Source organism: Miscanthus floridulus, chromosome 18 (assembly GCF_019320115.1).
Source record: "Miscanthus floridulus cultivar M001 chromosome 18, ASM1932011v1, whole genome shotgun sequence".
In the NCBI taxonomy this organism is placed as follows: domain Eukaryota; kingdom Viridiplantae; phylum Streptophyta; class Magnoliopsida; order Poales; family Poaceae; genus Miscanthus; species Miscanthus floridulus.
Window position 1 is genome coordinate 108872028 of NC_089597.1, and position 23005 is coordinate 108895032.

The 23005-nt window shown below is 49.8% G+C and overlaps 1 protein-coding gene across 2 annotated transcripts; it reads left to right on the forward strand.

Moving 5' to 3' along the window:
• LOC136521471 (NADPH HC-toxin reductase 1-like) lies at window positions 1–1701 on the forward strand. Of its 2 annotated transcripts, XM_066515218.1 has the most exons (5): window positions 1–187; window positions 282–473; window positions 572–795; window positions 889–1271; window positions 1388–1701. In XM_066515218.1, the coding sequence occupies exons 1-5, from the start codon at window positions 67–69 to the stop codon at window positions 1425–1427; spliced, it is 960 nt and encodes a 319-aa protein (XP_066371315.1). In that variant the 5' UTR covers window positions 1–66; the 3' UTR covers window positions 1428–1701. The 2 variants fall into 2 exon arrangements, with proteins under 2 accessions (XP_066371315.1, XP_066371316.1); XM_066515219.1 differs by lacking the exon at window positions 1388–1701 and having other exon boundaries at window positions 5–187; window positions 295–473; window positions 889–1053.
• The last annotated feature ends 21304 nt before the right edge of the window (window positions 1702–23005 follow it).

Below are 23005 nucleotides of genomic sequence, written 5' to 3' on the forward strand. Positions count from 1 at the left end.
TCTTTTTGGTACCGTCCACTCATTCTCCATCGGGTAGGTTCGGGGTCCACGTCAGTGGAGGAAAGAATGAGCAGCAGCAATGGAGTGCGGGTGTGCGTCACCGGAGGCGCCGGGTTCATCGGCTCCTGGCTTGTCAAGAAGCTCCTCGAGAGAGGCTACACCGTCCACGCCACGCTGCGGAACATCGGTATGCAAGCGCGCAGATCGATCCATTGATTAATTTTGTGCTAACTGATATGCTCTGCTTTGGCGTAATGGCGTATTTGGGTGACGGATTTTAGTGTACGATTCCAGGGGACGAGGAGAAATCGGGACTGCTCCGGCGACTGGTCCCCGGCGCGGCGGAGTACGGGCGTCTGGTGCTGTTCGAGGCCGACCTCTACGACGCCGCCACGTTCGCGCCGGCCATCGCCGGGTGCCAGTTCGTCTTCCTCGTCGCCACGCCGCTGCAGCACGACGCCACGAGCACCAAGGTGAGAACAGCGCGCCCGAATTACCCGATGTTCCTTCGACGAAGAAAACTTCTGAGTTCTTTTGTTTTGCGCTTGGCCGGCACACGACACGCGTGCAGTACAAGAGCACGGCGGAGGCAGCTCTGGACGCGGCGCGGGTGATCCTCCGGCAGTGCGAGGAATCCAGGACGGTGAAGCGCGTGATCCACACCGGCAGCATGGTGGCGTGCTCGCCGCTCAAGGAGGACTCCACCGGGTTCAAAGACACCGTCGACGAATCCTGCTGGACGCCGCTCAACGTCGATTACCCTCTCCGGAACCCAGATTTCGACGTGTGCAACTGGTTCTTAGTCCTGCTCAAAATCGACGATTTCTGAAGTCGTAACCCACGACGATGACAAGGTAGTACTCCATCCTCATCAGTCATCACCTGCAGGAGTACGTCGTGTCGAAGCTGATGTCGGAGAAGGAGCTGCTGGCCTACAACGCCGTCGGGAGCTCGGCGTTAGAGGTGGTCACGGTGCCCTGCTCCGTCGTGGCCGGCGACACGCTCCAGGCCCACGCCACGTTCTCCCTGGAGTGCCTCGTGTCGCCGGTGACCCGTGACAAGCGCCTCCTCGCGGCGCTGAGGCTGCTGCAGCCGCTGGCTGGCTCGGTGCCGGTGACGCACGTGGACGACGTCTGTGACGCGCTTGTCTTCTGCATGGAGCGGCCGGCCATGGCCGGCAGGTTCCTCTGCGCCGCCGCGTACCCGACGTTCGGCGACGTCGTCGGTCACTTCGCCGCCAAGTACCCCCACCTCGTCGACATCAGCAAAGAGTGAGCCTTTATTTGCCCACTAACATCCTGCCAAGAACGGCCATGGATTGTTTCTTGAATTATTCTTAATCTGGCAAGATGATTTGTTGTAAAATTTTCGAGTGAATTGGTGTCAGGACCGAGGTGTTGCCGAGCGTGCAAGCGCACAGCGACTAGCTGGGCGAGCTGGGGTTCAGATACAAGTACCGGATGGAGGAGATACTGGACGGCAGCATCGACTGCGCCGTGAGATTGGGCATCCTCGATGCATCTAAGCTCAGTGTGCAAGAATGACAGCAACAAATAGTGCACTGTCTTCTCCCATTTGTCGGTGTTCAGCATGGAACTGAATACATAGGAAATGCATATGATTCGCGTTCTGCATTTTACATGTTCCAACTAGCACGGAGCATGAGTGTGCATTCTTTTTTTTTTAAAGAGAATTAAAATATATAGCTCCCGGTATTCTCCATAGCGACGTCTGTTTTATGTTTCGAGAGGTCTAGCTCCCAGACGTCCGATCAAAGAGGCATTCGGATGCCGCTCCTGTTCGAACGCATCGCGCCCGCGTAGCAGGGCCGTAACAGATAGGAGCGCATCCGCCTCACCTAACCTACGGATGCGCGCAGCGGAGGCGTCTGCCGGCCTCAGGCGTCGCACGGTGACCCACGACGGCGCCCCAGTAGCAGTAGCAGACGGCTGTGGCAGGCCGCTGTCCACCAGGCAGCACGGCCATCCCAACATGTGCTATCCCATATCTATTTTTGAAACATCCAATTGAAACACTTGCAACATACGACTGCATACAGATTACTTGAAATATACAATGACATGTTTGTATAGCCATAGCAACATATGCAACATCCAGATCTACCTTTGCAACATCCAGATTAAACAATTACAACATACATATGAAACACATGAAGCATGCGCTTGAAACATGCATGCTATGCAACATCTAGATATATTGCAACATCCGAATGAAATACTTGAAACATACGTCTAAAAACAACCAAAATACTTGAAACATAAGCTTGCAACATGCGTATATTGTTATTACAACATATACAACATCCACTGATCTACTTTTGCAGCATCTAGATAAAACACTTGAAATATGAGTCTGAACCGCCGAAGCGCTTGAAACACTTGAAACACAGCTAGCGTCGCTGGTCTACCTAGTGGGGAACTACGGTAGCCAACAAGCTCGCGGTCCCTCCTCCCCACAGCCTCTACTGTCCCAAAGCCCCTCCTCCTCCTTCTCCTCCTCCTCCTCGCTCTCATACGAGGGCGAGTACCACGCGAACACCACGAGCCTCGCCGGCGGCGCACGGGCCCACGCCCTGGCCAGGAACCGCACCGACGAGGAGGGGCTCGGGGCATGGAAGGCGGCGCCGGGTCGGAAAGACACGTGGGACACTGCCAGCGCGAGGGAGAAGCCTATGGTGACGCCAACCATGGCTGGCTGTGGTCGGGCGCGGGCACGGCGGCAAGCCTTATCTGCTTCGAAAGGAACGAGTGGAGTGGAGGGAATGACTCTCAGTGAGGAGTGGGAAGTAGGAGAGACATTTTTGAGAGAGAGGGAGAGAGCAGACGTTGTTAGGCCAGTAGCGCACAGGCCCAGAAAGCGCGGCATCCGAACGGACGGACACCCTGAGCAGAGCGTTACCATTTATGTTTATCTCTAGCCACACCACAAGCCCCACCTACGTGTCTATATCCGGTGGCACAACAATTGCCACAGCGGACGACGCAGTAGCATCATGGTCGTGGCTCCAGTTTGGGAGCTAGCCAACCATGGTTTGATCCCGGGTTCCTGCACGTGGGAGGCTGGGACCGAACTGCCTTACCAGGCTCTCGGCAGTCCACTGTGGTTGGCCCCTTTTTCTTTCTCCATCATTGCATGGAGAAATGATCAAAATACTTTTATTTGCCTAGAGAGAGGACCAAAATGTTTTTAGGACCTGTTTGGTTGGAGGGGCAACAGTGGTCTCAGGCGTCCAAATATATGTTTGGTCTAGACAATTTTTTGAAGCTACCACCCTAGATACGGATCAATTCACTTCCACTGTTTCTATCAGCCCGCTCTCTCAAAACGAGACCTCATCTCTTGATCCGGCTCAGGCTTCAATTTGTTGGTGCGTACTTGCCGAGTACGTATTTTTAAAAAGCTAGATCATCTTGTGAAGCCAAAGGACTTACAACTAGAGAAGGGTAAATGGGAACCAATTATTTTTTTTTTCAAAGAAGTTGACCTCTATCTTAAGTTATTTACTCCAAAGTTCCTCTATTCTACCAAACTCAAATTTCCATAGCCACAGCAAGACTATTGAACTTAGAGACAATGCTAGGCCTAAATCAACGGAAGCAAGAATAAGTCAGAGAAAGACCTTGAAACTCAGGAAGTTAAATTTCAGCTCAAGAGCAGAAGTTCCGCTTTCACGTGCGAAAGTTCCGAAGTGGTAGATTTCAGCAAGCGAAAGCAAGAAACAAAATTGCACAACTCAATCAAACGAAGTTTAAATGACAGCATTTTGCACACAGGTTCCCTAAGACAAAGACACGGTGATTGTATCTGTCGGATACCATAAAAAAGGTACTCTAAGTAAGAACCGAAAAAATTGCTTAGACCTTGTGAATAACGAAACCAAAAAACAACCGCAGGCAAACCCGCCACATCCGAGGCCCGGCTGGACCGCCCGGCCCACCTCGAACAAATATCCGGGCTCGGCCCAGAACCATATCACGAGGCCTCGGACGAGGTACCGATTCTCCGACTCGCCCGAGGCCCCACACCGCAAAGCCTCGGACGAGGTACCGATTCTCCGACTCGCCCGAGGCCCCACACCGCAAAGCCTCGGACGAGGTACCGATTCTCCGACTCGCCCGAGGCCCCACACCGCAAGGCCTCGGACGAGGTACCGATTCTCCGACTCGCCCGAAGCCCCGCGCCACGAGACCTTGGACGAGGTACCGATTCTTCGACTCACCCGAGGCCCCGCGCCACGAGATCTCGGATGAGGTATCGATTCTCCGACTCGCCCGAGGCCCCGCGCCACGAGGCCTCGTGTAACAACCCGGATTTTTCCGGAAACAAAAAATACGAGCTTTAAGAAAATTCCTATAATTGTGTGAAGCATGTAGATGCTAGGTCAAACACGAGTCGAACCCACTGACTAAACGTTGCATGCATATAGAATTGTCCGAAGCTCTCGCGTTGCCTCGTGTTTGAGTCTTATGGTTTGGAGTGCACAAGTCCGTAGCAAGTAACCCTCCTCAATAATCCTAGTCGGGTTCCTCACAGATATCTTTTGAATTCTTTTGTGACCTCTCTCAAAATCCCTACTTGATCTCCTAATTAACGGACCCTCACTCCCTAAGTCCCTCTACTATTCATCTTGTGCATGCGCAAGGTGCGGCAGCACTCTACTCCAGCTGCATACTCCTGTTCCCATTGTTTGGTAACGTAAACCACGTAAGTAGCAGGCAGCCAGCAAGAGCATGATTGACACAAGCACCCTGCAAGGCTCTATACGTATATATATACATGTATGGTGTATACGTATTTTTGCCCCATGGGAAAATACCGGAGCCCAGCTAGCTCCTCGTCGGCCTTGGCCTCCAATCCGGCCCAGCCGTGGAGCAACAGCGACCAGCCCATCCTACCCTCACGTGCCCAACGCACGCAGAAGCACAGCTAAGCAGCGCCGCTGCATGCCGATGTTCCATCAGTGGACCCACAGGCCAGCCGAAATACCTCGCCTCCGTCCGCGGTGAAATTTTCGTATTTTGATCTCTTTTGAAAACAATTTCTAGAAAAATACCAACGCCAAAATAATTTCTGAAAATAGACCATTTTTAGGCGTCTTAGCACATGACGCCGAGATATGAGGCTCGGCGTCGTGTCACGCCACGCCGAGATTCTGCCACGTCACGGACGACCGGGGTCGTCGTCGCCACGTTGGCGCGTGGGTCCGAGACGTCGGCGTCGTGTCAGCCGACGCTAAGTACCCAATATCGGCGCGGTCGGACTGAGCGCCGAGCTCTGGCCCCATCCGGAGCGCGGCCCAGGCGGCCCAACAGAGGACGGTGGCCCAGAAGCTCGGCGTTGGGTCACTTAACGCCGAGCCTCCAGACCTCGGCGTGATCCGACTCAACGCCGAGGTCTGGACCCTTTAGGCCGCGCCGAGGCCCCTTCTTCTTCCTCCCTTCATTCTGAAACCGCCGGCCTCCCTCTCTTCCTCTTCTCCCCCGCGCCGCCACCAAACCCTAACCCCCAAAATCGACCCCCGGTGCCACGATCTCGGCTCCCGAAGGTTCCTCGAGGTAATGGTCCCTCCCCTCCTCCATTCTATCCGCGTAGATGTGCTTACATTGTCCCTAATCATTTGGAATCAAGGTTGTTTGGTGATTTGGTATATTTGTGTTTGCATTTGCAAAATGTATGGCTTAGGATGATTGAGTGCATTGTTGTTTAACTGTTATATGTGATGAACATGTTAGGTTAGTTTGGTTTCTAGTTATTTTGGTCATTAGGGTTATTTGTTTATTGTAGGTGTCATTAGGGTTAGTTATTTGTTGGTCATTAGGGTTACTATGTATTTTATTAATTTGTTGGTCATTACATTTCAATTTGTTATGACTAGAAATGATTATGTTGTTGGGGTTGAAAAACGATGAAATGATATATTTTAGTTTCTACTTATTGGATTGAAATATATTCATATGTTACACTACTTGTTGTGTGATGGATGTAGATGGATAAATTAGTGAGGTTGCATCATGGAGGCCGTATTGTTAGGACAAGAGATGATAGTTTGGAATTTCTGGACATGTGTGAGGAGTTGTTGATTTTTTCTGAAACACCATCTTTGACCCAGTTAGTGGAGCGAGTGAAGGTTAAGTTAGGCTGGAATGAAGGAGACGTGCATGTTCAGTTTGAAGGTGTCATAGATGTTGGGTCGTCGAAGGGTCCTCAGATCAAGCGGTTGCTCAAAATTACAAACGAGTCTGAATGGAATGATTACAAGGCAGTTGTATTGGCCTCAGAAGTGCGATCTTTGGATTTAGTAGTAAGTAAGGAGTCCGGCTTAGGAAATGATAACTTCGAAGCATGGCCATCTTCCCCCGCTCACATAGGTTATGGTCCTTTGCCTGAAGAAGAAATACTTGTCACACAACTAGGCTACGGTGGAGATGAGGAAGAGAATCCGGTTGCCGATGGTGAGGGCAATCATGATAGTGATGAAGATGATGATGATTATGTAATTGTTGATGCAGAAGAAGGTTTGGACGACGCTAGCGGAGACTTTTCTATTGAGGATGAGCTTAGCGACGAAGATGATCTTAGTAGTGAAGAAGACTTTGGTGATGCTAGGGCTACGAACCGTTTTGACATGGAGATAGCTGGAGATGATGAGTCCTTCGTAGAGGAGATAGCCGAAGACTCTGATGACGATCGCCCTGTTGGTCGTCTGAATTTAAGGGAAATAGAGATATTGTCTAGGGTCTTGCCTTGGAGAGATCCACTAGTTGGTGATTTCGAGGACCTTAGCCATGGTCATAGGGCAGTAGCTGATGGTGGGCAAAGTGATACAACTGTGCCTGATGTTAGCGGTTGCCTCATCATACGGAAGGGCATATTGTTTGCTACCATGGATGAGTTGAAATCATGGTTGCAAGAGTACTCCATTGTACACAACCGACCTTTTAGGGTCATCAATTCATTCAAGGAGAAGAGGTACACTGTTGCTTGTGAAGAACAACAGTGTGGTTGGAGAGTATGTGCTAGGAAGACGAAGGCAGGCAAATGGAAGATTACCTCAGTGAAGCAACCACATGTTTGTGCCACTGCTGAGGCAGAAGAGAACCATCTGCAGCTCAATTCTAGGTTCATTGCAAGGCAATTATGCCCCGTGGTGAAGCATATGCCAACCATTACGGTGTCTGCATTGGTTGAGATCATCTTCCAACGGTATAATTACTATGTCAAGTATGGGAAAGCATGGAGGGCAAAGCAGCGTGCACTGGAAATAATATTTGGAAATTGGGAAGAAGCTTATGAGCGCCTCCCTGTAATGTTGAACGCAATGAGGGCCGTAAATCCTGGGATGCACTTCGAGTATTTACCTAAGGAGGGTGAAACAAGGAATGGTAGCCAGGTATTTGGAAGGGTGTTTTGGGCATTCGGGCAGAGCATCGAAGCATTCAAGCATTGCAGGCCCGTCGTCTCAATTGACGGGACCTTTCTTACAGGGAAATTTGAAGGCACAATGCTTATTTGTATTGGGACAGATGCAGAGGACCAGCTTGTGCCATTGGCCTTTGCGATTGTTCGGAAGGAGGACACGGATAGTTGGTGTTGGTTTCTCAGGCTAGTAAGACAAGTGGTAATTGGTCTAGGACGTGATGTTTGTGTGATATCCGATAGGCATGCTGGCATTCTGAATGCCGTAGAACAAGAGATTCCTGGTTACGGCCAAATACATCACCGGTGGTGCACCAGACACCTTGCTCAGAATCTTATAAGGCATGATCACACAAAGGACAACTTCAAATTATTTGAGGAGGTTTGCAGGCAGCAAGAGGTTCAATTATTCAAAGACAAGTTAGATGCCCTGAAGTTAGCCACAAATGTTGATGGCAGGCAATTCTTGAGCGAGTTGATGGCGTTGAAGGATAAGTGGTCACTTGCATATGACACGGGTGGTTGGAGATGGGGCTTCATGACTAGTAACATGGCAGAGATGTTCAACAGCCTTCTAAGAGGTTGTCGTGGTCTGCCTGTGACTGCTATTGCCTCATTCACCTTCTACAAGTTGAATTCTTGGTTCGTTTCGAGGAAGAAGCATGCGAGGTCTCTATGGACAGCAGGCAAAGCTTGGCCACTTTTAGCATCTCAGGAACTAGCTTTCTCAAAGAAAAAGTCTAAATGATAGAAGGGTTCATGTTTCGATCCGATCAACCATGGATATGAGATTCTAGAGGGTGGCGGAACTAACATTGGTGGTGAAGACCGTGGTGCTCGAAAACATAAAGTAGTGATCAATGAGAACAAGTGTACGTGTGGAAAACCGATCATATACCATAGGCCTTGCTCCCACATGATTACAGCCTGTCGCCTTAGACGTGTTGACCCTGAGGTCCCTCCCCGTATGGCCGCGGAGTTCTCTTTGAAGAACCTAATGAGCACCTGGAATCCTCAGTTCGAGCCATATCTTGACGAGAGTCAATGGCCTACTTATGATGGCCCCAAGTATGTGGCTGATCTTGGTTTACTCTGGAAGAGTAGAGGACCTAGGCGGCGGAAGCGGTTCAGGATGGACATGGACCGAGCCACGAAAGGTAGATCAACCACGAGTAAGGTTGGGAGACATTTTGTAGAGGACACCCAAAAGAGCCGTTGCTCTGGTTGCCATAAGCCGGGCCACAATAAGAGAAAATGTCCTGAACTACTTAGACAACAGGTATCCATCAAGCTAGCTACTAGAATTGCTTTGTGTAATGGTACATTGGTTTACTTTTGTTTTTTTATTTTTATGTTACTTCGTACCACATACACATGCTTTAACTTACACTAATGGTTTGTCATTGCTTATGTTGCAGGATGGATCGGTTCCCCCTTCTTGATCCAAGGTTCGATGAGCACCACCGGGCTCGGAGGATCGAGAACGGAGAGGTATATTCAACAATTCGTATGAAAACACTGCATTGTTCATGTTTTGCTCTATAGTCCATGCTCTTTATAAAGTGACATGCACTAATACTTTTTCATGCTTGTTTTTTTTTGCAGGTTTTGAATGTGCTGAGGCCAATGACACATGAGGCCTCTACGACCATGGTCTACGACAAGAGGTACACGCCCCTCCTGAAGGTGGCGAACCTTGCTACCGTTGCTCGTGTTTGTCGTCGAGGCACGCCACCTTTCAACCCAGCGGCGCTGACGGCGTTGATAGATCGGTGGCGTCCGGAGACACACAGCTTTCACCTACCATGCGGGGAGATGACGGTCACTCTTGAGGACGTTGCCATGATCCTTGGAGTCAAAATCCGAGGATTCCCAGTGACAGGAGACACGGAGTCTGAAGGATGGCAGCAGCGGGTTGAGCACTTCTTGGGACGGCCCCTAGCGGCAGTTGAGGCTGGCAAGAAACGGCGCAGCAGTGGGGTGTCCCTGAGGTGGCTTCGTCAGCAGTTTCGGGAGTGCCCACCCAACATAGACGCCGAGACCGTGACATACTACTGTCGGGCCTATGTCCTCCACATGTTAGGTACGGTTCTCTTCCCTGACGGCACTGGAGACACGGCGTCCTGGATGTACATTCCGTGCCTTTTGAACTGGGAGGATGCCGGCAATAGGAGTTGGGGCTCGGCTATACTTGCCTTCCTGTACCGTCAGCTTTGCGAGGCTTGCCGCCGTCCTAGAGGCTCGCACGCTACAATGTCAGGCTGCATCACACTGTTGCAGGTAATAAAGCAAAGTTGTACAAGTTACCACTACAATTCAATGTATTTTCTTAACAAAAGTGATTAACATTCATGTTTCCACTCTTTTTTTGCAGATTTGGATGTGGGAGAGGCTTCCAGTTGGGAGACCGCATCAGCTTGATCCCCCACAACCTTGGTTTCCTCAAGGAGACGCAGTTGTCGCCCCTACCGTGGCACACCTCTACGAGCGAGCCCATGGAACATACCACGTGTCACGCCACGCGTACATCAGCTTCACCAACGAGCTGGACACCCTTTTGCCATAGCATGTAAGTTTCCCACCCTTTTGCCCTAATCGTGGATATGTGCACAAATTGTGCGTCGACTAGTTGATGACGACGTTGTGTACAGGTTCAATGGAGCCCATATCGGCGGAGGCAAGTAACGGATCTCAACTTGAGCGCCTTGTGCATGGCAGACGAGGACGTCTGGACGATGAGGACCCCCCCTTATTTGTTTCTATGCAGTTGAGTACCATCTCCCTCACCGTGTAGCACGGCAGTTTGGTAGGCTGCAGCCTTCTCCGCTCGATGATTTCTCCACCGGTTGGTAGCTCCACAAGTACGTAACATACAATATTTTGTTCGTTTCACATGAAAGAATCATTGAGTAGGCCTTCATATTGCCGATTTGGTGTAAAATTTGCAGGTTCAACAGACAAAAAAATAAGAAGATCACCAACTGGCAGCTGGAGCACCATCGCTACATTGATGAGTGGATGTTGATGGAGCAGAACAACATGGGCATCCACGCCGTCCATCGTGACAAGGCATTCCATGATTACCTTGTTTGGTTTGGTCAACGAACAAGGCTTCAATTGAGGCCCGCTTGGACGGAGCAAGACATTGCTGACATTGCGAGCGAGGATGAGGGCAACAACCCATATGACCAAGCTACCCGAGAAGGCAGGCAAGTTGAGATCGCCCCTGCGTTAGCCAGAGCTGTAAGTGATACAACTATTTCAATCTCTGAGGTCTTTACTGTGATAGAGACATAAATTATTGTTTTTGTTGCATAGAGCATGGAGATAATGAGGACAGTGGCCGACCAAGGAAGGGCATTGATGATTCCTATGGGCGATCCTGATGAGGCCTCCATGTTACGACAACACATTCAGGTAGTCTTCTCTCATTCAGTTGATGTTACATCTTTATATAGTTTTGCGACCAACCCCACTTACTAATAGTGCTTTCAAAATGCAGCGTGCCATGCATCGCCTACGAAAGGTAGCTGCACGCCTTGGATGTAGACGTTCCCCGGATGTGGCAGTCCCACAACAGCTTGGTGCTGGACCTTCTACTGCACATGTTGGAGGGACTTCATCTTCACATGGTGCACATGGTGGCATGACTTCTTCTTCACATGGTGCAGCAACTACTGCAGAGGGTGGTCAAGGACATGGTCATTATGATGATGAAGTTGATGAAGGACAGGGAGAGTATGATCATGAGTATGATGAGATTAGCATGTCCCAGCTTGGAGATGCACCCCAAGGAACTCAAGGCCCCTCCGGTTCTGGACGTCCACATAGGACGCTCAGACCAGTGGACAGGTACACTCCAGGTACCTATCCGTTTGGGAGGGGAAAGCGTTACACTCGCCGTCCACGTTAAGGTAGAAGGAGCGATAAAAGATCCAAAGACTTCATATGCTTTATTTTGTTCATGGACTATGTATGCATTGGACCTTGTACTATGTTTTGGACTATGTTTGTTGATTGATGAAACATATGTATGGACTATGTTGGATGTTGAATGTGTTGGACTATGTTGGATGCTTAATGTGTTGGACCTTTTGTATGTACGGATGTTGAATGAATGTGTCTGTCGGTGTGGTCATGTGTTATGTGAATGTGTGGAACGTCACCATGTTTCATGTTTCTAGCTATTAAGGGCCTCCGTCGCAACTCACAAGGAAGAAGGGGTGTCATCATCCCCATCCTTCACGTTACGATCAGCCTCTGTTGGATCCACGGTGACATGTTAGGAGAGTCGGGGAGCTAGCGAAGGGGACGCAAAGGGGACGAAGCACGCAAAGAAGATCCACGGTGACATGTTAGGAGAGTCGGGGAGCTAGCGAAGGGGACGCAAAGGGGACGAAGCACGCAAAGAAGAGATGATATATTGGTGAACCCAGGGGCTCGGCGTTTAGTCATTTGACGCCGACCCCTGGTATGTACTGGAAAGCAATTCACCGAAGCGCCGAGGTGCCCAAGCTCGGCGTTTAGTCATTTCACGCCGACCCTTGGTGCTTCCTGGAAACCCTTGCATCGAAGCGCCGAGGTGCCCAAGCTCGGCGTGTTATGACTAAGCGCCGAGGTTCGGCCCAAACCGGGCCACGGCCGTTTCCAAACCCTAGGGTTGGCGTGGGCCGCCTCGATGCCGAGCCTCAGCCCAACTCGCAGAAAGCCGAGCCAAACCCTAGGGTCGGCGTGGGACGACTCAACGCCGAGCCTCAGCCCACCACACGGCCGCCAAACCCTAGGGTCGGCGTGCCCTAGGGTCGACGTGGGCCGACTCAACGCCGAGCCTTAGCCCACCTCACACACGGCCGCCAAACCCTAGGGTCGGCGTGGGCCGACTCAACGCCGAGCCTCAGCCCACCTCACACACGGCCGCCAAACCCTAGGGTCGGCGTGGGCCGACTCAACGCCGAGCCTCAGCTCAACACGTAAACGCCGACCCAAACCATTTGGTATATGTTGCGATCCTATTTGCATGATTCAAATGAAAAATCTTTCTCAACGATTCCTCTTCGACTAACACGAGTTATACTAATAAGAGTAGACAAGTTATATTTATGTTTGTATATTTGTTCCTGCAGGAAAAACCGATTGTTGGTTCGATTTCAATCCCCTATTTTTAGGGAGACTCAAATCTTTTTATTCAGTTTGGGAATCAACCATAGTACATGAAACTTAGAGGTAGGTAAACTGCAATTTATGAAATAGCGGAGGCACAATGATTACACTCACATCAAAAGTAACAATGGCTTGTCGCAAACTAAACCTAGCATGTCTTAGGGGATTGAAAGAAACAAGTGATACAGACATTACAAAGGGAACACACTCAAATAAAAACTAACAATGGCATGTTGCAAACTAAACCTAGCATGCCTTACGAGATTGAAAAGAACAACTCATACAAGCATTCCACATTCGGATTGACTAACAAATGTTGGTCCTAATAATGCTCCCACATATTGAACTGAGTTGCGCCTTCCCCATAGTATGATCCAGTTGACGGAGGCGGTGGTGGTGGCGGTGGCGGTGGCGGTGGAGAAGGAGGTCCGTCCTTCTTATGGTTCATGCACTCGCAGTACGGATTATTGCATAGTGCCTCCTCTGCATCATTGCTGTTGTCGTCGTCCGACTTGTCCCTGTTACCACTTCCAGGGCCATACTCTAGGTCAAAGATGCGTCCCTGTAGATATGTGATGTACTGTTGATGGGGATAGATAGGAGGAGGGTCGACCCATCTAGTGAAGCCACAGTTATCTGGACAGCTTGAATCCTGAAAACCCATCTACCAATAAGTACTACTAGAAACTACATGCAAATCTTAAAAAGGAGAGAGTTCAAAGGCAATACAAATCCTCGCGGGCATCTGAAGAAACGACGGCCTCCACCGTCACAGTCGTTGTACATCTGCACAACGCAATCCAAACCGTGGCGGCATTTTGGCCAATCTTCAATGCGCTTATCGTATGATCTAAGAGGTCTCTCACGGGTGAAGTCACTCTTCCTCTCCAAAGGAAATTCCTCTATTGCTTCTTCAAAAGAATCAGGACCCAGAGAACCCTCCCACACAATCGGAGGTCCCTTCCTCACCCCCTTTCCTCTCCCTCCACCTAAACCCTTTCCACTCGAGGAACCTCCGCTCGACATTTGCTAAAACTAAACCAGAAAACAAGTTGTGTGGATGTGGAGCAAGACATGGAGCACTATATATAGATATAAAGGCAGGTTCACCATGAATGCTACGTGACAAAAAACATGTGTGCCTACTCATTTATTGAATCTGAAAAGGCTAGATGCTTCATCTGAAAAGCCTACAACCATGACTGGTCATTTCATCTGAAAAGGCTACACCTGTGTTTTGTCACTACATCTTAATGCAGTACATCACTCTGATATTAATTCATTGCGTCTACAGATACAACAGTAAACGAATCTAGGCTTTTCAGTGAGTTTTCAAATAGACTAGTACCCCTTTCAGTGACTGCAACAGTACTTGTAGCCCTTTTAGTGACTGCAACAACACAAGTAGTCTTTTCAGTTATACAAACAGTACCACTACAGTCTTCGGATAGTTAACGAAGTACATGGCATAAGACCATCTGAAATAAAATCATAGTGCATTACAACATAATAAAAAAATTCCAGGGAATAAGTTCATCTGAAATAAAAGCAGAGTGCATTACAACATAGTAAAAAAAGTCCAGGGCTACACGACATTGCTCGTGAATGAACCAAATACCTACTGAGTGCAATGAGGCCACTTTCCCTTCCTCTCGGCATCGGGATTCTCCTCCATCGCTGCCTTCGCTCGGCGCACACACTCAATCTTCTTCTCCCTCTCCGCCCGGTACGCAGCAACACGCCTCCTTTCCTCCTCTTCCTTATGCTCCTTTTCTATAGCCTCCAGTCTGCGTCTCTGCTCAAACCTCTCCTTAACCTCCGCATCCCACTCCTTCAGGCCTTCTAGATGCTGCTTGTCCGACTCCTTGATCTCAGTGTCAATCCACTGCTCAAAGTCACACAGTGGTGGAACGGTCTGCAAGAAAAACAAATTGTTACAAAACAAATAAATAAGCAATACTTAATATCACAAGAAAATTAATTAACAAAATAAAAATTCCTCACAAACGATGCACGGCGTTGTTGCTTTGTAGGTTCCCATGCATAATTGGGACACATCCAGTACCTCTGCCTATATGTTTCCTCATCTTCAGAGATGTCTACCTTGCAAGGATCACCACAAAAGCACATTGGTCGAGGAACACCTTCAGGGAGAGGCTTTAGGTCGTAGGGATTTGCCCTCTGGCGACCATAGCTACAATTGAAAGAATTTAGTCATATTAACGGAGAACCAAACCTAAACCTAGGGTTTTCTATTTGTTGCACAGATAATGAATAAACATTGGGATTACCTTGGAATACGAGCTTTACCACGTCTTGGCATCCTAACGTTACGAAGAAAACGCCTTGGTCATAACAAATTGAAATGTAATGACCAACAAATTAATAAAATACATAGTAACCCTAATGACCAACAAATAACTAACCCTAATGACACCTACAATAAACAAATAACCCTAATGACCAAAATAACTAGAAACCAAACTAACCTAACATGTTCATCACATATAACAGTTAAAAAAACAATGCACTCAATCATCCTAAGCCATACATTTTGCAAATGCAAACACAAATATACCAAATCACCAAACAACCATGATTCCAAATGATTAGGGACAATGTAAGCACATCTACGCGGATGGAATGGAGGAGGGCAGGGACCATTACCTCGAGGAAGCTTCGGGAGACGAGATCCGGGCACCGGGGGTCGATTTTGGAGGTTAGAGTTTCGTGGGGGCCGTGGGGGATTTGGGAGCCGTGGGGGAATGGAGGAGGGGAGGGAAGAAGAAGAAGGGGCCTCGGCGCGGCCTAAAGGGTCCAGACCTCAGCGTTGAGTCGGATCACGCCGAGGTCTGGAGGCTCGGCGTTAAGTGACCCAATGCCGAGCTTCTGGGCCACCGTCCTCTGTTGGGCCGCCTGGGCCGCGCTCTGGATGGGGCCAGAGCTCGACGCTCTGTCCGACCGCGCCGATGTTGGGTACTTGGCGTCGGCTGACACGACGCCGACGTCTCGGACCCACGCGCCAACGTGGCGACGACGACCCCGGTCGTCCGTGACGTGGTAGAACCTCGGCGTGGCGTGACACGACGCCGAGCCTCATATCTCGGCGTCATGTGCTAAGACGCCTAAAAATGGTCTATTTTCAGAAATTGTTTTGGCGTTGGTATTTTTCTAGAAATTGTTTTCAAAAGAGATCAAAATATGAAAATTTCACCCGTCCGCGTACACCGCACTCAAGCGAAGCCGCTCTGCATGTGCGGCTGTTCCCTTGTGGGACCCGCTTGTCAGCGGCTTGGGGAAAAAGTAGATCAACGATGCCGTTTCCTTCCGTCACACTGCTTCCGCCATTCTTCTTCCTCTGTACGTCCTGCGTCATCCTAGGTTCTCCGTCCGAGCCAAGCGACGCCGTCAGCCCCTTGGATGCCTCCGCGCGCACGACACCGGGCCCCCGCCTCAAGCCGCGTCGCAGGTACGCACCGCGACCAACCACGTCGCGCCCCGCGAAAGCAAGCCACGCCCTGACCCCAGCCGCAGAAACAACTTGGCCGCGACGCAAACGCGCCTGGACCCCGCAGCGCCTCGCCCCACGTCGCGACGAGCACCAAGCCGCACTGCTTGACCACGCCGCGACTCACCTACCCTATCTTCTCGAAGTTTCCTGTGAGCAGCCACCCGATGCGCGCCACGTTCTTCCTCGCTGCGATCGCTGCCGCCCGTGGCATGCCAGGCCTATGCCGAGCCCTAAGACCCGCACTACAAAAGCCGGACGCCGCCCTCGGCCTCGCCATCTCTCCCTACGGCCGCCGCCACCAAGCACATCTCTCCCTCCCTCGCCCTAGCCTCTCCTGCAGCGACGCCGTGACCTTGTGCCGCGCCCACGCGTCGTGCGTCCGCCGTCGCCACGCTCGTCGCGTCCATGCCAGCACGCGACGCCGCCCGTCCTCGCCATGACCTCGACCACGCGGACGGCGAATGCCGGCGCACACCGCTGCGTCACCAAGCCTTCGCCGTCCAGGGGCCCTTCCTCGTCGCGCAGCCCGCGACCGCCGTGCTGGAGCGCCACCCACGACGAGCCGAGCACCGGAAGCGCTGCAGCACCGCCTCACGACATCGGCCTACTGCCCCGCGTCGCAGCGACCGCAAGCGCACGTCGATGCCCCTGCCGAACCGCACCAACCACGACAACAGCGCGTCCATGACTACGTCCTCGACCACATCCACCGGTGAGCATCGCCATGCTTCTTTACCAGCCCCGCCCGTTCTCGCCGGCCATGGCGTTCCACACTCTAGAACGCAAAGGCCCGAGCCGACGCCGGCTCCGGACGCATCGCCCCGCACACCGCACGAGCACGTTCTAGCGCTCCCGTACACGCCCTTACGTGGACTCTAGCCCGAGCAACCGCTCGCATAGCACGTTCACGCTAGGTAACGCCTTGTTCACTGCCACCACCGGGTCACGTACACGTGCAGGAACAGCTGCACAGCTCAGCATCGCCGCTGCTCTGGCCTTGCCATGAGCTATCGATGGCGCCGTCACAGTCGTCCGACCTCGTCGCGCACCCACGGTGCTCGGGCACGGCTTGGCCTATGCTTCGCCGCCGTGCGCCTCATGCTAGCCGACACGCACGTCGCACTGGCATGCCCCGGACACACCCACGCGCACAGCACACCCGCGCCCACGCAGCGCGCCGGCGCTGCCCCAAGCCACCGAGCACCGGTAGGCTAAAGCCGACAACCTCCTCTTCTTCAAGTCTTGGGCCTCCTCTCTTCTTGGGCCGTCAGCAGCACCAGGAGCCCAAGTGCTGGCCCCTCTACTCCTTTTCCTCCCCGCGGGTGGGCCGGCCAGCAAGCCAACCCAGCCTACTCTGGCTTGTGGCCCATGCATGAGCCCCTGCCATGGGCCACCAGCAGGGAGAAGCAGCCCAACTGAAGCCCGCCCCTTTCCATCCTTTTTCTGATTTTCAGAAATTCTTGGCCACATTTGGAAATTCGCCAAAAATTCATCTTAGCTCCTAAAATTATGAAACAAGTTCCATAATTTTTCTAAAATCAAGCCCTACGTCATGGACCCATCCTTGAGTATTTCTAACCCCTCCAAATGGTAAGCCATCACAATGCTTGCGCTCACTCATGTTCGCGCAGCTCACAGACTAACTTTGGATTGCCACCGTGGGACCCTAGCACCTGACGGCCATGACATATGCCTAAGCCAAAGACTCGACGCTCGTAGCCAACCCTTGGCCACCTGTAGCCATGACCGGCCAACCACGGCCCACCGTAGCCCCACGAGACTGGCTAACTAAAGCCGTATCGAGCCATAGCGGGCCATTGTTGGCCAGATGCAAGCTGTGACTCCGTCTACTACGAGCCGTTACCTCTGGATCTTTGAGTTATTGAACCTTAGTCGATGCCTTACCATGACGATGGAAAGCCCCATCTATTATCTTCCCGTATATGCACATCTACCTTGTTGGACCCTAATCTCATGGCCAATCTGTTTATGCCTGTCTTACAGGACCCTTCATCTCCCAGCTATGGAATGTGCTACTCTGCAGTCGTGTCAAGTCGTGTTGCCTTTTTGGTCGTGTTTAGATCTTATCATGGTTGCTTGAGTTGTTGCCTATGTGCCGTGCTTCGAGCCGGCTGAGGGATCGTACCTCATTCGGACGTTACGATCACGGGATTCTTCTCGCCATGGCCGTGACGGCGAGTGTAACTCGACCCCTCACTTTTTAGTTGACTTCATTGCACTGTGAGTGTTAACACCTACCTTCGGCCCTAGGATGTGGTCGTGATGGATTCAATATCGATGGCGATATCGATGCGGATATTACCCACACATTTTGAGCCCTTCGTGACCAAGTTCTGTGGGAGATAACCTGGGAGTAAACAATCATGGAACGATGGATGCCAACTCGTTGGCATAGCTTGTGGCCGCGAGTTCACCTCGCCATGACCATGGAGCTACGCCTCTCTTTCGCTTTTAGTTGCTTCTTCATGCTCAAGCCCTTGTATGCTTGTACCCCGTTTGACCATCACGTTTCTCTGATTCTCACGGTGACAACCGCACCGCTTCGAATCCGAGAGATATCTCAGTGCCAGTACACCCAGGTTATTCTTGCACACTTGGTGTTCTTGAGTGTCGCTCCTTCCGATGCCCCGTCTTTGTCATAGTGTGTGTGTTAGAAGAAGTGGACCTTGCTCTTGGTTGTTCTTGCTCTTATTGCCCCGATAGCCCGCTCTGTTCGATCCCGTCTTGCCCATGACGATTGGATCAAAGACCAGACTATTCCCTTTTGTTAGCGAAGCTATGGTCTATGTCATACCTCGGACCCGTGCGTGTTGACCCGATCGACCGTCTAAAACCATCTTCCCCAAAGATGTGTCTGGGAACATAACATGGGCATGCCTAGCTAACCCCGCTGCTTTTGCCATGTTGAACAACTGTCTCCTCAGCTCCCGACATTGATGTGTCGTGTGGATCGAGAGGACCTGTCATTGTCCAACCTCTTTGCGCTACCGCTTCCTACCATAGCGGGAGACCAAAGTACATTGGAGCCAAGTCTCGATAGTGTTATTCGTTCTTGTTTGCTTCTCGTGTCCAATTGTGACTTGCGGGATAAGGCTATAAGAGTTGAACCCTGTCGTTCTTCCTCCGTTGGGTCTGTCTTCCGATTCTCATCATCTCCATGATGCCCGGAAGGAAAGACAATGAGCCGTGATGTTTGCTATGAATGAGCTCTGGCTTAAACCGTTTATCATAAAGCCGTACTGGCTTGGTCATGGCATAAGCTTATGCATAAGCAAACCATCACTTGTGTTTCTTGGCCCAAGGAAATCAGACAACCGCCAAGAAGGCTAAGCTGTGAATCTTTTAGTGTGCCGTTGGTGTTATTGGATCTTCCTGCGTCTTATCGTCTTTTCGAGTGTTGTGTGTTCTCTAGCTTTGCGTGTTGCTTCACGGAGTAGCTAGCGATCAGATCAAGAGAACGGGAACGACGACAAGGACTGTGGACTGGAGTCGACTCAGGAGGAGACGACCCTGCTGATTGAACACCAACAGATGGAGAATTGTACCACTACTACCTCTACATCGCAGGTGTCATGGCAGCACCTTCGTTTTAGAGAATCCTGTTAGACATTGCATAATGTTAGAATTGCTAGCGCTTTATAATTATTCCTTTGCTAGTACTTTGATGCATGCTACTACCTAAGCCTTTATTACCTAATGCAACCCACTCTACCACGTCACCCTGCTTTGCACATTCGCTCACTTATATATGCTTACTTGCCTGCTTACTTGCATATTACACCACTATACTTATTATTAACTCCACTTCGCATTATATCGGGGATGTGATGCTGGTGGTGAACCCCTAGGAATGGTTTGGCTATGGGTGCCGGACTTGGTGGTGTGTGAGCGTGCTGCATGTGTCTTGGGTGCGTGGAGAGTGAGGGTTGTGTCGACTGAGCTAGAATCACGACGAGCCTGGGGCGAGTCTTGCCGTGTGGTGCTACCTGGGCACTTGGATATGGAATACCTGTGGTGGGTAAATGGTATTTGGAGGTGGCCTTGGGTGTGAACCTATGATGGGAGGAGCCCAGGGTGGAGGTGCTGTGGTGGCACGTAAAATGGCAACCCTGATGAAGACATTCTGGCTTGGTCATCCCTAAGGACTTACTAGTACTTAGATTTACTGGGAATCCTTTACATCCCACTCGCTCTATATGGTGCGGGACGGTCGGACTACTTGGTAGAGCGATGCCACTACTGCTAGGCGAACGTGTGCAAGGAGGTATGGGGCGTGGAGTTCCCCACACCCTTTCAAGACTTCAGAAAGCCTTGTGGACCTGACTCTTGACACCCGGAGGGCCCCGGCTCTGTCTATGACTCACAGTATCAGCCATCCCAGACTAGACTTGGGGTGTTCCAGGGCTGAGAGGTAGGGTGGCATCATTCTAGGCTAGCAAGTGATCGGAATTCTGCCTAGGAGAGCAAGACTCCGAGGATGGCTAATCTTGTGGGTATGTAAAACCTCTGCAGAGTGTTTGGTTGATCGATCGATACATATGCCGACTTGTCGGCTTTGGACCTTTCCTGGGTTTTGTGCCTCTAGATAGCGAGATGAGTCCTTTCCTCCCTCTAGGTTTGGGGTATTTTCTGACCGTGAGCCAGGGGCTGCGGGCCGTTGAGACAAGTGCCGAGAGGGAGTCGGCCTGTCGACCTAAGTATGTGAGATGAGATGTGGTGATGGTGGTGTGGTTGTGGTTGGGATGGGTTGGTGGATGGATATGAATGGATGTGGATGTGTGTGGCTAGGAATGTGTTAAAAGCTGGATATTATTATCACATTACTACTATTACTTACTTCTCATGCGCTAAGGATGCAAACCACAACCAAATGTTAGGATCGCCAGATTCCCTTGTTTTATCTTTTCCACTAAAGCTCATCGGTGCTGACCATGGCCTGCACACATCTGGCGGTGTGTAGATTTTCCTGCTTCTCAGAGATGCTGACTTTAGAAGGATTAGGAGGTCTCGTGCCTACGCTCAAGTTTGGTTCAGAAATAGAATCTACGCTGCACTATGCCAACTCTGATGATGCCCGTGAAGGAGGAGCCTTCACGCAATAGTCTTCCACTAGATTAATTCTGTAATAGGTATGTTCTCCAGTGATGTAATATCTTGGATTCCTGTAATCTTATGATGTATGACTGTGATATCTACTGATATATGATAATATGATGGAATCAGTTCTTGGTTTTATCATATTATTATTCATTATGTGGATTTTCCCTTCGAGGAAAATTGAGGATGTTTCAGCTGGTATCAGAGCCATACTTGACCCTAGGACGAGACCATTAGTACCAAACACTAGTATAGAAGCCAAACCTTGTATCTGTAGAAGAGTCATAGCTACTAACATTTGATTTCCCTGTCTCTACCTTGAATTCTACTACTAACTGACTATTCCCGATCAGAAAATTGACCTATAGGAAATGATCCCCTCTTTATTGCCCATGCAAGACCGATAGATGTGTGAGACTCAAGGCTTAGGAGTCGCCTTAAGTCAACACTATGCATATAGGAGTTGTAATGCTGCCTGAGTGCTTGGATCTTTTTGCTTCTTACGCTTCTTGTGTTTATATTGATTGAGTGTAGACTATAAAAGTACTTTATCTACGCGTGACTCCAGGAAAAAATCAAGGCCGTAAAATTGCCAAAGAAGTAATCTTGACCGCCACATGGACATACTAAGCTGAAGTATCATATCTTCACTTGCCCATTTCAAAACTAATCTTGACTTTCAAAGATGCACGTTCAAAGTACTCTCCCTCCTTCGATTGAAAACCTCTCCCGTTTGCAAAAGCAACTCCATCTTAAAAGAAAACTGTTCCAAAATCCTAAAATTTCAAAAAGGAAGTGATTTTGCCTCCTTTTTCAATCTATTTTAAATTTTCAAAAGCTTTATGAAAAGCAATTTGAAAACCAACCTTCTTTCAAAGGGTGTTGCGGACTCATTTTTGAAAGACAAAAGCTCTATTTTCACCATACTTTTGAAAAGGTTTGTAATTATTTGATCCCAAGATCGAAACCTGGCTCTGTCTTGTTTCAAAAAGCTTTGATTTCAACCGATGTGCCAAGTATTTTTCAAAATGGGGCACAACCTACTTTAAAAAGGCACTCTTATAATGATTTCAAAAATTCTTAAGGTTGTATCCTTCTTGCCTACGAAAACTTGAAACAAATGATTAGAAACCTCATTTCAAAAGTCTTCACCATTAATTTAAAAAAACCCACTTGGAAAGAACCTTCCTTAAATTTTCATAAAGAACCCCTTCCTAAAAATTTAAAAATTGACAAACGCTGATTTGAACCTTCAAAAGGATCACTCCCTGTTTAAAAAAATAATAATAAAGTTTCTCCATTTAAAAGGATCTATGCAAACAACTTTATCCAAAAGCTTTCTTCAAAAACTCCAATTGCGAAACAAATGCATTGGTACATACGACTTGACAACGAGGACCAACCTTTTTACTAACACTAACCCCTAAATCTCGAGGACAAGATTCTTGTAAGGAGGGTGGACTGTAACAACCCGGATTTTTTCGGAAACCAAAAATATGAGCTTTAAAAAAATTCCTGTAATTGTGTGAAGCATGTAGATGCTAGGTCAAACACGAGTCAAACCCACTGACTAAACGTTGCATGCATATAGAATTGTTTGTAGAATGTGCTGAAGCTCTCGCGTTGCCTCGTGTTTGAGTCTTGTGGTTTGGAGTGCACAAGTCCGTAGCAAGTAACCCTCCTCAATAATCCTAGTCGGGTTCCTCGTAGATATCTTTTGAATTCTTTTGTGACCTCTCTCGAAATCCCTACTTGATCTCCTAATTAACGGACCCTCAC

Bases quoted from the DNA above. Each gene is read 5' to 3' on its own strand.
- LOC136521471 (XM_066515218.1), top strand. From the start codon at position 67: ATGAGCAGCAGCAATGGAGTGCGGGTGTGCGTCACCGGAGGCGCCGGG. The intron at 188-281 runs GTATGCAAGCGC...GACGGATTTTAG, and splicing joins CGCCACGCTGCGGAACATCG to TGTACGATTCCAGGGGACGA. The intron at 474-571 runs GTGAGAACAGCG...ACACGCGTGCAG, and splicing joins ACGACGCCACGAGCACCAAG to TACAAGAGCACGGCGGAGGC.